The sequence below is a fragment of the Archocentrus centrarchus genome, chromosome 2 (genome assembly GCF_007364275.1).
Source record: "Archocentrus centrarchus isolate MPI-CPG fArcCen1 chromosome 2, fArcCen1, whole genome shotgun sequence".
Taxonomy (NCBI): Eukaryota; Metazoa; Chordata; class Actinopteri; order Cichliformes; family Cichlidae; genus Archocentrus; species Archocentrus centrarchus.
The window spans coordinates 4,367,299-4,380,935 of NC_044347.1; the positions used below are offsets into that span (position 1 = coordinate 4,367,299).

Sequence of the window (13,637 nt, forward strand, 5' to 3'; positions counted from 1 at the left end):
TTTTACTAGTAAAAGTGTTTGAGAACTAGTTCTCATTTACAAACATGACCTGGCCATGAAATAAGTTCATGTTTAGTTCACGTTTAGTCCACGTTCAGTCCACATTTAGTTCATGTTAGTCCACGTTTAGTCTACATTTAGTTCATGTTTAGGCCACATTTAGTCCATCTTTAGAGGACGTTTAGTTTATGTTTAGTCCACGTTTAGACCATGTTTAGTCTACGTTTAGTCCACGTTTAGTCCACGTTTAGACCATGTTTAGTCCACGTTTAGTCCATGTCTAGTCCATGTTTAGTCCATGTTAGTGCACATTTAGTCCATGTTTAGTCCACGTTTAGTTCATGTTTAGTCCACATTTAGTTACATTTAGTCCATGTTTAGTTCATGTTTAGTCCACGTTAGTGCACATTTAGTCCATGTTAGTTCATGTTTAGTCCATTTTAGTACATGTTTAGTTCATAGGTCCTCAGCAATTGCTATGGTAAGATTATGTTGAAATAAGCTATTTATCCACAGTTCAAATTAATAATCCAACTGATATGAATCCCTAAATTCAAAGCTGTGCTTTATTAAGCTTGAAAGTGTTAGACATGAAAGGAAACAGATGAAGTCTATCAAACTAAAGAATGGTCAGAAATAGACATGCTGAAAGGAGTTGAGGTGTAAACACTAAAAGTTTCAAACAGACTGCAGTGAAAACACGAGTCTGGCAGATTGTGAGCAGGACTGAGGGAAGTTGTGGTGTTTGAAGTGTTGCTGAAAGGAATTGAAGTGTGAGCTGAAGTCTAAATGGTGATAAGTGATGGGTCGCTATCAGTGCATGAAGTCATTTTACAGAAATGCATTAAATTAGCTGCCTTCGGTGGATTGTGTAGCAGAGAAAGATTCTTCAAAATTCGATGCCGTTTTCTGGACATCATCCCAGCAGCACCTGTTCACTGTTTGTTTGGAGCAGCTTCACATTTTTCTCTCAGTTTGTCTGTTGCAGTGCCAGCAGGGAGTATTTTTTTACCTTTCAAGCAGCAGAGTCGAGGGGTCACAGAGCGACATCTGAGTGTTTAGGTTTTTGGTGTGTTTGTGTTTTGAGGCGGTGAAATCCTGAAGCTTCCCGAGGCTCCAGCTGCCACAGAAAACAGAGGTGAGTACCTCTGGCTGACAGCTGCCGCCGTCTGTGAGGATCACTGAAAGTCCTGAGTTAGAGGCCGAGAAGGGAAGGTGATGTCGACCAAACCGCCGATTCTTTTAAAGGAACAATCTCACAAATATTGACTGAAAAAGGTCAAAAACCAGAACTGAACGGGATCCCGTTCAAAAGCAGAAGTTCTTCTTCACAAGAGGTAGAAGGTAACCTGAAATATAAAAGAGTAAAATAAATAAAATACTTTGCAGGTAAGGTAATGTCAAATAATATACCCAGCATAACCTTAAGTGGGCACACTATTTTACCTGAAAATCATTTACTTTATATTTCTACACTCGGATGCACTTGTTTGCAGTTTCAGGGATATACATTTACTGTGGTACTCAAATGATTTGGAGTTGTCATAACTGAGCAGACGGTGGATTGTTAAAGTGGCTTTCTAGTTTGTATCAGCTCTGGATTTTATTCTTGGACCCCACTAAAGTAGCTCTGCATGATTCACAGTTCAAAATAATCCATATTTATTCCATACTGCTCCGTGCTGTGGTTCACCCTCTGTATGAAATGAGCTGTTTAGATTCCTGTCTTTCATAGGGCCACCCTGCCAGCCCACTTTCTCTGATTGGCCAGCTTGTGGAAGTCTGCCTAGGGGCAGCACTGACTGCTTGTTAGCTGGCTGATATGGAGCGCACCTGAGCTATTGGTCCATAGGGATTACCTTTACATCACCTCATTTGAAACTCTGGCAATAATATTCATTACTGAAAATAAACATGAATGTGCAGGACTTCCTGTTTAGTTTCGTATGGATGGCTCCCATTTTGGCTCCCATTTCACTCAGAGCTCCGTTCTGGTGTCTAGATAACCTTCAAATATATTTATTTCCAAGTCATATATCAGCAGTACCCTTAGTTTTTATGGGTAGTCACTTTAATTGTGTAACTCTAAAAATAGTTTAACTGTGGCCAATCAGTTTTTGTGTTTCCAGCAATTATTTCCCCTGCTGTCAATAGAAATTGTTAAATATCAATTATTTTCTAATGTCTCTGGTTGCCATGTTGCTGCTAGTCACCAGTTACCTGCGAGGGACCTAAAAACTCAGGTATAAACAACCTACTTTCTATAAAGATAAAAATGCTTTTGGACTCCACATTTTGAAGCTTCAACATTAGTGTTTTACTTGCTGCCGTGTTGGTTCTTTGGAGCCATAAGAAAGTTGAGTGCTATGTTTTCCGCTAATGCTAATCAATTTGTTTTGCAAGCTGCATCTACAGACTGTATGAGAACATCACATAATAAAATCCTACAATTTAACTCACAAAACTGGAGCTCAAACTACTTGGACAGTCTGTTAGTACAATTAAGCATGCAGCAGCCACAGTATTGGTCAGATAATTGCATTAAAAATACTCCAAAAGGCTCCAACAGCACAAATGCAGTTCAGCGGTCCAGATCAGGGACAGGGATTAGCTGAGGTGAGGCCTAGCAGACAGCTAACAGCTACAGGTACCTGTGTCACCCTCCAACTATCAGTTAAAGAAGCCACACCCCCAGTAATGCAAACTTTAACCCTTATTGCAGTTTGAACGTGTGGGTTATAAAACCATTCTCCCCCGGACACTTGTTGTGAAGGGGGAAATTAGCTGTAGAGGCTAAAACATTCTTTGTAGCAGCTGTAAACATGTTTATTTCTGGGGATTTTCACATGAGAATCTATTGTCTCTTTTCCACTAACGCAGCTCGACTTTACTCGACTCTACTTGGTTTAGTTCGTTTTATATTGGATTCTGGATTCGGTCGTCGCTCGTTTCCCTCGTTGCCACGTTTCAAAAACTGTGGGTTTGATTCTTGTGAAGGAGTCGCTCCCATGACTCATCTAGTGATGTCACTGCCTGGCCAATCAGTGGCATGCATTATGCTGACATCACACTTTCAGCTCGACTCAGATTGCTTAGAACTGCAGCTGAGTCGGCATTAAAAGCATCTAATACCAGGTACTACCACCTAATAGAAAACCCTAAAAGTCGAGCTGAGTCAAGTCGAGTCGAGCCAAGTAGGTCCTAAAGGAAAAGTGTTATATGAGGACGGGCTCACTATTGGACCCAGCCTCAAGTGGACATTAGAGGAACTGCTGGTTTTGCTGTTTCTGCTCTGGATAAATTTTCGTTAGCTCCTCTGTGGCTGCCTGGTGTCCAACTTCATCAATCTCAAAATTTCAGCTGGTCCTCTGTCCTTCATTTTAGATTTTTATTGATTTTTGGTTGTTTTGTTTGGTTGGTTGGTTGGTTGGTTGGTTGTTTTTGTGTTTGTTTGTTTGTTTGTTTGATTGTTTTTTCCCCCCCACATTGAACACACTACAGTCCATTACCTAAATCAGTTGGAATAAGTGGACTAATTAATGAACTGATCCTTCCAGCTGTAGGAGTGCTGGTTGGTTTCTGGGGAAATAATAAAACTGAAATATGTAATTTATGTCAAGAGGGTCCAATGGCCTCAGGGCCAAAGCAACATGCTGACACTTTGTCGTGTTTCAGACTCGACCGACACAAACTCTCGCGCTTTTCTGTTTTTCTCAGCGTGCCATGCTTCGCTTCTCTGAGCTGGAGCTGAAGGAGAAAGAGGGAGGAAGAGGAGGAGGAGAAGAAGAAGAAGAAGAAGTGGAGAAGGAGCTGGCAGATGGCCAGCAGGGAGAAGAAGAAGAAAAAGAGGTGGAGGGGGGGGGAAGAAAGATGAGGGAGGGTGGGAAGGCTGCCAGCAGAGTGAGGGGAGGCAAGGAGGAGGAGGAAGAACTCCCACTGCAGCCGCTGCCGAAGCTCCGAGAGGTAAGAGGATTTCCGGAGAGTTCTGCAGGATGACGCATCCACACGCACACACACACAGACACGCACATACACATGCACACACACAGACACGCACAGGCATGAAAAGACACACGCAGACAAAGCCATAAAAACACACGCCTTTTTTTCCAGTTGATCTTACTCGCTTGAAGTCGCTCAATTTCTTTGTCTCTTTCTCTCCTTTTTGTGCATTCTCTCCATCTCTGTGTGTGTGTGTGTGTGTGTGCGTGTGTGTGAAAGAGAGAGACACACACACACACACACACACACGCACACACACATTTGAACTCTGGGTGCACTCATCTCCTTTTAAACTGAGTGAACCGCTGCCCTCATTTTCTCTAGGAAGCCAAGCATGCACATTCAGACACACACACACAGACGCGCACACGCACACTCTCAGTGGTTTCTCTTCCGCAATTTTAAAAATGAAAGCTTTAAATGCAGAGTCCTGATTTGTTTTGTTTTGCACTCACTGCACACTAAAAACCAAAAAGCCCCAGCAGGTTACTTCAGGCTCCTTCAGTGGGTGTTTTTGGAGGTGGTCGTTTGGGCTTGTTTCACTGAGGTTTCCAAACTAACCAAACAGGTCTGACTGAGAGGAGGCACTTTGAGTCATTTTTAACTTGAATTTCTGACAGTTCACAGCTACACTGGCTGAAATCTGAGACATTTTAAGGTTCATTTGTTTCAGTGACTGTGGCATCTTTATGTTGGATTCAGGAAACTTTGAGCCACTGGCAGTTTTTTTGCTTAAGATTTCCACAGTTCTTGGTAAGCATCACTTTGTGTTCTCTTGTTTGCAGTATCAAAGTACAGAGGATTTATATTTCTGTGTTAAATCTGTGGTATGTCACAGCCACAAACACCTCTGAAACTCTACGTCGTACCTCACTGAAACTGTAACTACACATCGGTGCAGTCTGAAAATATTGTGATTGGCCTGTTCAGCGTTGTCGAGCTCTCCTCTGCATTTCTGGCTACTTTTTTGCCTCAGTCTTTTTTTTTCATTTATCAGTGACGGAGTAACTGACCAGGATTAATACAGGAAACCTAGAGTTCGTTTGCCTCTGAAAAAACAAAACAAACAAACAAACAAAGAGTGAGTTCATTGGAGGGAAAAGAGTCCCAGCTTGTTTCTATCATGGCTGGCCCTGCATATAAAACAGCAGGACACCACCACATGGTAATTAACACATAAGACAGCTCATATGAATGTTTGCACCAGTGCCGGCCTCTTGTGTAGGATATGTTGTTGGCTCCTCAAAGCTTCACTGTAGAAGTCTAAATCAGCTGTTAGGTTATCTGTAGGGAGGTGTCTCCTGATCCGTGGGGAACGAGTCTGACTTATTATGCAAACCATGCTGTCAGTATGTTTGCACAGGGGATTTATAACTCCTTAAAGCGTGCCCAATATCCCCATTCTCCCAAAGCACACTGTGACAGGATCACCTGAGGGATGTGGTCATATGTAGGCACACAGCTTCAAGTACCCTTGAGAGGGTAAAGAGATAGTTTAGAGTTCCACAACCTAACCCTAACCTCCAAGCAATGTTACAGAGGCCTTAATGTCCCACATCAACCAGAGATTTAAGGAACTTAAATATTATCGACCCTGGGGGCCCTGTCACTGAGGAGTAGTTTGAATACCTCGGTGGTCTCTGCCCTTGCAATGGCCAAGTCTTCTACCGGTCTACCTGTCCCCATACCTGTTCCTTCCACCATCCGATGCCCCCAGCAGCGCTCCCTCCTCACTGCTAACAGTGTGAAGGAAAGCTGCGTGCCCCTCTGAGGCTTGTTGCATGTTTCATGGCCTCATCAAACCTTGTATTTGCTTCAGCTACTCTGTGCGTGGCACGCTGGTCTCGGTCAGCTTCCACCAGAGCCCTGCAAGATAGTTAGGCTTGATAGGATTGATGGCTTTCTTCATTTGTGGTGTCCCTAATCTGGTTTGGGGGTTGCCACCACAGAAAGCACCAACCACCTTGCTACAGTCACCGCAGCCACGTAGGTGCAGAACACGGTCCATTTGGACTTGATGTTCTCGGTCTCCAGTGTTCTGCCAGAGGTTGGATTTGAAGATCTTCTGTGCCAAACATGTGCAGTGTACCCTCACTCGTCAAGCCTGCTCAGCATCCTCCTCCTCTCCTGTTACTTGATCCACGTTACCACCGGGTGGTGATCAGCTGACAGCTCAGCTCCTTTCTTTATCTGATAGTCCAACATATACAGCTGCACGGTCCATGATTCAATTACATGATTGATCACTGATGTGCAGCCATAGGTGTCCTGGTGCCATGTGTATTGATGAACACTGTTATGCTTGAGCACCTTGTTTGTTGTGGACCTCTGTGGTTAGCACAGAAGTCCAGTAACAGAGCAGCACTCATAGATCAGGCAGGCTGCTCCTCCCAGTCACACACTTCCACGTTTCACCGTTGTCACCCATGGCCTCCTTAGATTGTGCGCCTTCCAGTGCCCCACCCAAGGACTACAAGAAGGCCAGGTACTCCTAACTGGTTTTTGACTCATAAGCGGACAATAGTCAGAGCGTGTTACCCGACCCGCAGTGGGGGATGAATTTAAACCTGCTCCTGATGGCTGCTTCTCATCCATGGAGTTCAGCCCCTCTCTGAAAATCACGTTCCTGAATCTGTGACGCACGCTGACCCCTACTATATCTATTATAAACTACATAACACTGTATCTTGTAGGAAATGTGGAGTGTTTTGTTTGTCTTAAACTAAAGAAAGTGTCTCAGAAACAGGCAAAACTTTTTTTGACAGAATTCAAATCAGCAACTGAAAAACTTTTTGGGAAAACCAGAGCTGCTCACATCTGCTGCTGCAGCTCTCGGGGGTGTATGCGTGCTAAGCGGCGGTCTTTAGTGCACGCGGCCAGACAGCAACGTTTCCATGACGATTGCCTTTGATGGCCCGTTGCCATAGCGCATAATGTGGCTGGGAGCAACGGGAAGCAGGGCAAGCCAGATGATGGAGAGAAGGCAGCGCATGGGAATATATGGAGGGAGAGAGACAGAGAGGCGGGATGATTAAAAGAAGAAGAAGGGATGACAGAAGAGGGAAAGAAAGGAATGAGAGGAAGAAGAGAAAATGTGAAGATGAAGGTGGAAAGAGTCAGCAAGAGACATAAAAGATGAGGGAGAGCATAAAGCATCTTTGATCTGCTCGAAAACAGAAAGCAGCTGTGTTTGTATTGCTCACTGTGCCAGGACTCAGCTTCCTTATGGGGACAAAAAGCAAGCAGGTCTCCAAAAAGGTGAATCCGGACAATCGAGGGAGATGAGGAGGTCAGGGCACAGTTTTTCCCAGGTTTTTCAGATGTTCCAGGGAGCCGTCTGGGTTGTGAGGGATGCTGGTCTTTCACTGAAATGAAGCTGCAAAGTGAAAGGCTCATTCTCTTGCACCCTCTGAGTAGAGGAAGTTGCTGTTAAATGATGAGGGTGCACAGCTGGGCAGCTTTTGCTTTACTTTAGTGCAAAAAGGAAACCATATAATATTCCCCAATCAAACCTCCAGTTTCTAGAGCATGGTGTCAGTTTCATTTTGTAGATCAATTATTTACCAAGTTAAATTCCCTGAGTCCCCCCCCCCCCCCCCCCCCCCCCCCCCCCTCCAAAAAAACAAAAGAAAAAAAACAGCTGACAGCAGCTGGCTCCAGCTGACTGGCCTGGATGGGGAACTGAATGGTGTTTCTTCTTCTTGGTATTTTTGAGTTGTGTTAATGGTTCTTCTAGTCAGATTTCCAGGTCTAATGACTTCAAATTATCACAAATTATGCCAAAAATATATTTAGAGTAGTAAATTTCTCCACCCAGTGGAAAAAAGGAGGTCATTTGGTGGGGCCCTGTACCAGAATAGCAGTGCTATAGCAAAATGCAAAAATCTAGCTCCAGAAGTTGATATGTTTTGGGTTTTTTCCCCTTCACCATGCAGGCCATTCCTGTCTTCACAACCACCTTCCCAACTTGCCACTTTGCTGCAACTCTGACAACCTTGCTGTCCCTCCTGTCCCCAAAGAGAAGACTGATGGATCTGTGGAGAAAGAGAAGAAGAATGAGCACGATGGAGGAACTGGTCAGGAGAAGAAGACTGAGAACTCAAGTTTTGTCTCACAGACAGAACAACAACAAAGGTTTTTCCCCCCAGCCAGAGGACTATTTCAGGGAAATGCCTCCACCCTGATGTCCTGCCCAGGCCTCACAGGTTCAAATCCGAACATGGAGATAAATCGGCGGCGCATCTTCAGCCTTGAGCCTTTCCATCAGAGCAGCATCATAAACAGCCGGCTGAAGAGGGGGAGGGAGGAGGAAAGGGAGGATGAGCTGGAGGAGGAGGAGGGGACAGAAAATCCCTGCAAGAAAACCAAATTGATCAACGGTAAGAATTCGTGAAGCCTTCATCTCTGTGATTTTATCCTCTCATGTTTTTATGTTGTCATGCTGGAATAACAATTAAAATTATCTGGAGATTTTCCCCCTGACTCCCTGCTCTTCATTACAGACTCATCCCTGGAGGACGTGAAGAAGCTGAAGGTCTGCATCGAGTTGAATGGCCTTCGGCTCAACAAGCCCCGCCTACCCGGCGAGTTCAGCCAGTGGTTGCCCACTGGCCAGAGGTCAGCGGAGGCCAACAGGAAGTTCAGAGCAGATGTCCCATCTGTCAGGGGGAGGTCAGACATCAGTGAAGGCTGGTGTGAGCCCACATTTACGAGGAGGGATAGCACAAGAGGTAAACCCACAGATTTTTTTCAAACTTTGTTTCTTTTCTTGATTTAGATCTTTAGCTTTTGGATCTATACTTTAGAGTACTGATTGGACATGTACTCAGGATCCAGCTTCAACACCAGTGGAGACATGTCTACAAGCTGACAGTCCATGTCAAGCATGTTGATTGTGACTCGTTTCCCTAATCAAACCACACTTCTAACCCACGCTGTACGATGCACACGTTTCTGTCAGCCAAAGCTCTCTAACAGCTTTTATTCTGAAGGCAGAGCTGTGGGTTCAGAGCAGAAAGCTCTGCTGCTGCTGCTGCTGATGAAATCTCTCTCTCCGTGTCTCTGCTGTCATCAGTCCTCCACCTCTCCATTTCCTCCTCCACCCCCTCTTGTCTCTCCCTCACCGCTCTTTTCCTCTCTCTGTGATTGCCGGAGCACACGAGTGGAATAACACCAACGACGTATGTGTGTGTGTGTGTGTGTGTGTGTGTGTGTGTGTGTGTGTGTGTGTGTGTGTGTGTGTGTGTGTGTGTGTGTGTTCCTGCGTGCATAAATCTGTGTGTGTATGAACCCGTTGCGGCCTCGTGGCGTGCTAATAGCCGTCTAACATCTCCCAGATGGAGCTGTCACACTTGCAGTAATACATAGGGAATGTGTTAGCAGCCTCCTCCTCCTCGCCTTCTTCCTCTGTTTGTTGAAGGCTGCTCGATGTGGCACTCACAGTCGCTGCTTGTTCCCTTCAGGATGTCAAATTCACTTTAACTCAAACTAAATAAATCCAGTTAAATCCAAACCTGCCGTTAGTGGTGGTGGTATAGCTGCATCTAATTTCCAAAGGCAGTGCTGATGTCATCTGCCTCTACAATCTGTAAATTTACTAAATGTTAACGATGCTGATAACGAGGTCTGATAGAGCTGTTACTTTATCAGAAAAACAAGTCTGAATGAATTCAGACCAACACATAATTCATTTAGATAAACTCACATGCAGCCTACAGCACATTAGAATTCTGCACACACTTGATTTGTCAGGATGATCCAAATGAAAGCATCTACTTCATTTTGATCCATTTTAATAAAAACAGCATTGGACCAAATGCAGAGCCCTGTGGTGCACCAGATTTATAAAATAATTTAGGTGTCTGATTTGAACTGTGAGCGGCTGCTTGTGTTTACCTGATGCTTTTTTGGTCTTGGTGGAGATTGCTGTGAACAGTTTGTACAGTACAGAAAATTAACTCTGACTAGTTGTCTAACATCTAACAAAGGATTTCGCTCACACCAATCACGTCTCTGTATGAATGGATTCATTTTTGTTGTCCAAAAGATCATCGTCACCAAGGACTGCCAAGATCACCATCTATGAAAAATGGTGTGGTGACTATTTGGAGACGTGCAAAAAGAGACACATTTTTAGTGATAGAATTCAGTTAAATTAAATTCAGTTTTATTTATTTAGAACCAACTCACAAAACAATCAGCTCAAGGTGCTTTATATTGTAAAGAAAAGAGCCTACAATAAGAAAAACAACTGTGAAAGTAAAAAGCTATGACATAAGAAGCTTCTTTGTTTCTTTTTACTCAAATTTGATGTGGGTTTAAAAACTTTATACTGCATCAAAATTCTGCTTGGAAACAGTAAGCTATTTGTAATTCCTCAAGTCCCATAAACAGACTTCCATTTTTGACAAATTTGTGATTGTGACCTTCATGATTCTTAAACTGTGACCTCTGAGGACATTTGCACATAGCCCCAGTGCTTGCACACTCTCCTAATGACTTTTTTTTTAAAGAAAATGCTGGTCTACAAACCCAGTTCCAAAACTGTTGGGACACTGTGTAAAATGTAAAAAAAAATCGAATGCAATTATTTTCAAATCTCATAAACCCATGTTTTATTCACAATAGTGTATAGAAGACATGACACCCTATATAATGTACCATTTTAAGGAAAAAAAATAAGGTCATTTTGAATTTGATGGCAGAAATACATGTCAATAAACATGGGGCAGGGCCATGTTAATGACTGTGTACTATCACCTCTTTTTTAACAACAGTATAGTAGTCGGAGATCTGAGGAGGACAGTTCCTGGACTTTTGGGAGAGGAATCATGTCTAATGTAGTATTCTAGCTGCTCAACAGTCCTGGGTCTTCTTTGTATATTTCTGTGAAAGGTCTGGGTTGCAGGCAGGCCAGTGCAGCACCCAGACTCTTCTATTATGACACCATAATAGATGGAGTATGCAGTTTAACACTGTCTTACTGAAAAATGCAAGACCTTTCCTGAAAAGGACATTGTCTAGACAGGAGTATATGTTGCTCTAAAACTTGTTTAAACCTCTCAGCACTTTTGGACACTAATACGCCCCCATTTCATCAGAGATGTAAAATTTTGAATTCAGCCCTTGACAGCAAGCCAGATGGTTCCTCTCCTTTTTAGTCCAGAGGATACAGCATCCATGGTTCCCAAAGATAATTCCATCCATCCATTCTCTTCTGCTTATCCGGGACTGGGTCGTGGGGGCAGCAGTCTATGCAGAGAAGCCCAGGCTTCCCTCTCTCCAGCCACATCCACCAGCTCAACCTGGGGGACCCCAAGGCGTTCCCAGGCCAGCTGAGAGATATAATCTCTCCAGCACGTCCTGGGTCTGCCACGGGGCCTCCTCCCGGTGGGACATGCCCGGAACACCTCACCCAAGAGGCGCCCAGGAGGTATCCTAATCAGATGCCCGAGCCACCTCAACCTTTCAATGTGGAGGAGCAGCGGCTCTACTCTGAGCCCCTCCCGAATGGCCGTACTCCTCACCTTATCTCTAAGGGAGAGGCCAGCCACCCTTTGAAGGAAACTCATTTCTGCCGCTTGTATTCGCAATCTTATTCTTTCGGTCACTACCCAAAGCTCGTGACCATAGGTGAGGGTAGGAATGTAGATCGACCGGTAAATTGAGAGCTTCGCTTTTACACTAAGCTCCCTCTTCACCACGACAGACCGGTGCAGCGTCTTCATCACTGCAGAAGCAGCCCCGATCTGTCTGTTGATCTCCCGCTCCCTTCTCCCATCACGTGAACAAGACCCCGAGATACTTGAACTCCTCCACCTGGGGCAGGAACTCATCCCTGAGCCGGAGAGGACACTCCACCTTTTTCCGGCTGAGGACCATGGCCTCAGACTTAGAGGTGCGGATTCGCTTCGCTTCACACTCGGCTGTGAACCCTTTCACCGCAAGCTGGAGGCCATCCCCTGATGAAGCCAGCAGGACCGCATCATCTGCAAAGAGCAGAGATGAGACTCTGAGGCCACCAAGGAGGAAGCCTTCTGCCACCTGGCTACACCTAGAAATTCTGTCCATAAAAATTATGAACAGAATCGTGACAAAAGGCAGCCCTGATGGAGTCCAACACCCACAGGAATAGAGTCCGACTTATTACCAGCTATACGGACCAAGCTCTCACTGCGGTTGTACAGAGATGGAATGTCCTGCAACAACGGGCCAGACACCCCATACTCCTGCAGGACCTCCCACAGGATACCCTGAGGGACACGGCCGAATGCCTTCTCCAAGTCCACAAAGCACATGTAGACTGTTTGGGCAAACTCCCACGCACACTCAAATATCCTCGAGAGGATAAAGAGCTGGTCCAGCGTTCCGCCACCAGGACAAAAACCATATTGTTCCTCTTGGAGCCAAGGTTCGACTAATGGGCGGACCCTCCTTTCAGGCACCCTGGCATAGACCTTACCGGGCAGGCTGAGGAGTGTGATCCCCCAAAAGTTGAAGCAAACCCTCCGGTCTCCCTTTTAAAAGATGGGGACCACCACCCCAGTCTGCCAATCCAGTGGCACTGCCCAAAAATAATTTATAATTTTAATCATTTGACCACAGAACAACTTTCTACTTTTCCTCAGTCTATTTTAAGTGAGATTTGACCCACAGAAAACAATGGTGTTTATGGCTCATGCTCACATATGGCTTCTTCTTTGGATGATAGAGCTTTAACCTGCATTTATGGATGGCACTGTGAACTTTGGTCACAGCAGGGGTGCAGAATTGGGCAGGGACGGTAGGGAGACATCCTCACCAGTATCCAGTGACAGCTGTTACATCACTACCAATACTTCAGATTGGTTCCACAGCTGTAATTAGCACCACACTGGTCCCCCACACCTGGAGCTTGACTCTGCGTAGAGGAGGACACTCCACACCTGAGCTCATGTAGGGATTTCCATGACAGACTCAGGGCTGTTTTTAACACAGTGCCTGGGCAATGTTCAAAGCCTCTATTTCAGACGTAGCCTCTAGGACGGTCATCAGTGCCAGTCTTGGTGATAACCTAAGAAGCCACTGATGGTTCCTGGTGGTGAAGGAAACTATCTGTCATGGCCGGGGAGGAAACAGGCGAGGAATGGCTGACACAAAGGACTCCAGAAGTCAGCGTAACTTAAAAGGGATTTATTTCAACGGGAAAAAACAATACAAAAACCGTTCAGAAGGGAGACGAAGGGGAACCACAGGAACACACGGGCACACAACATCAACGACGCGACAAGGAACACATGGAAACTGAGGGCTTAAATACACACTGGGTAATCAGGGCAAGAGGAAACAGCAGGGAACAACATGTAACACGTGTATAACACGTGTGTAACCCACAAGAGGTTACCTTCAAGTACCCTTGACAGATGTGAAATATGGTAGAGTAAATTACTTCAATAACTAATACCAATACCACACACATAAAGGGATGTTGGCCTAATCAGAAGACTCTGGATTCGTGGGGGAGCCTAGGTGTGAGCAACAACAGAGGAAGATGCACAGTTTATAGAAAGAGTAGAATTTACTGAATGAAATGTCATTAAACCAACACACATATATATATATATACAATTAACAAACTGCGCGCTTTTCCCTTTTTA

The 13,637-nt window shown here is 44.9% G+C and overlaps 1 protein-coding gene across 1 annotated transcript in view; it reads left to right on the forward strand.

Moving 5' to 3' along the window:
• Nucleotides 1-13,637, forward strand: part of LOC115791988 (BCL-6 corepressor-like) — an 83,305-nt gene that overhangs the window by 30,076 nt on the left and 39,592 nt on the right. The window contains 4 exon segments of the mRNA XM_030746307.1: nucleotides 3,718-3,859; nucleotides 3,862-3,963; nucleotides 7,938-8,381; nucleotides 8,505-8,732. Coding sequence (XP_030602167.1) covers nucleotides 3,718-3,859; nucleotides 3,862-3,963; nucleotides 7,938-8,381; nucleotides 8,505-8,732 — 916 coding nt within the window.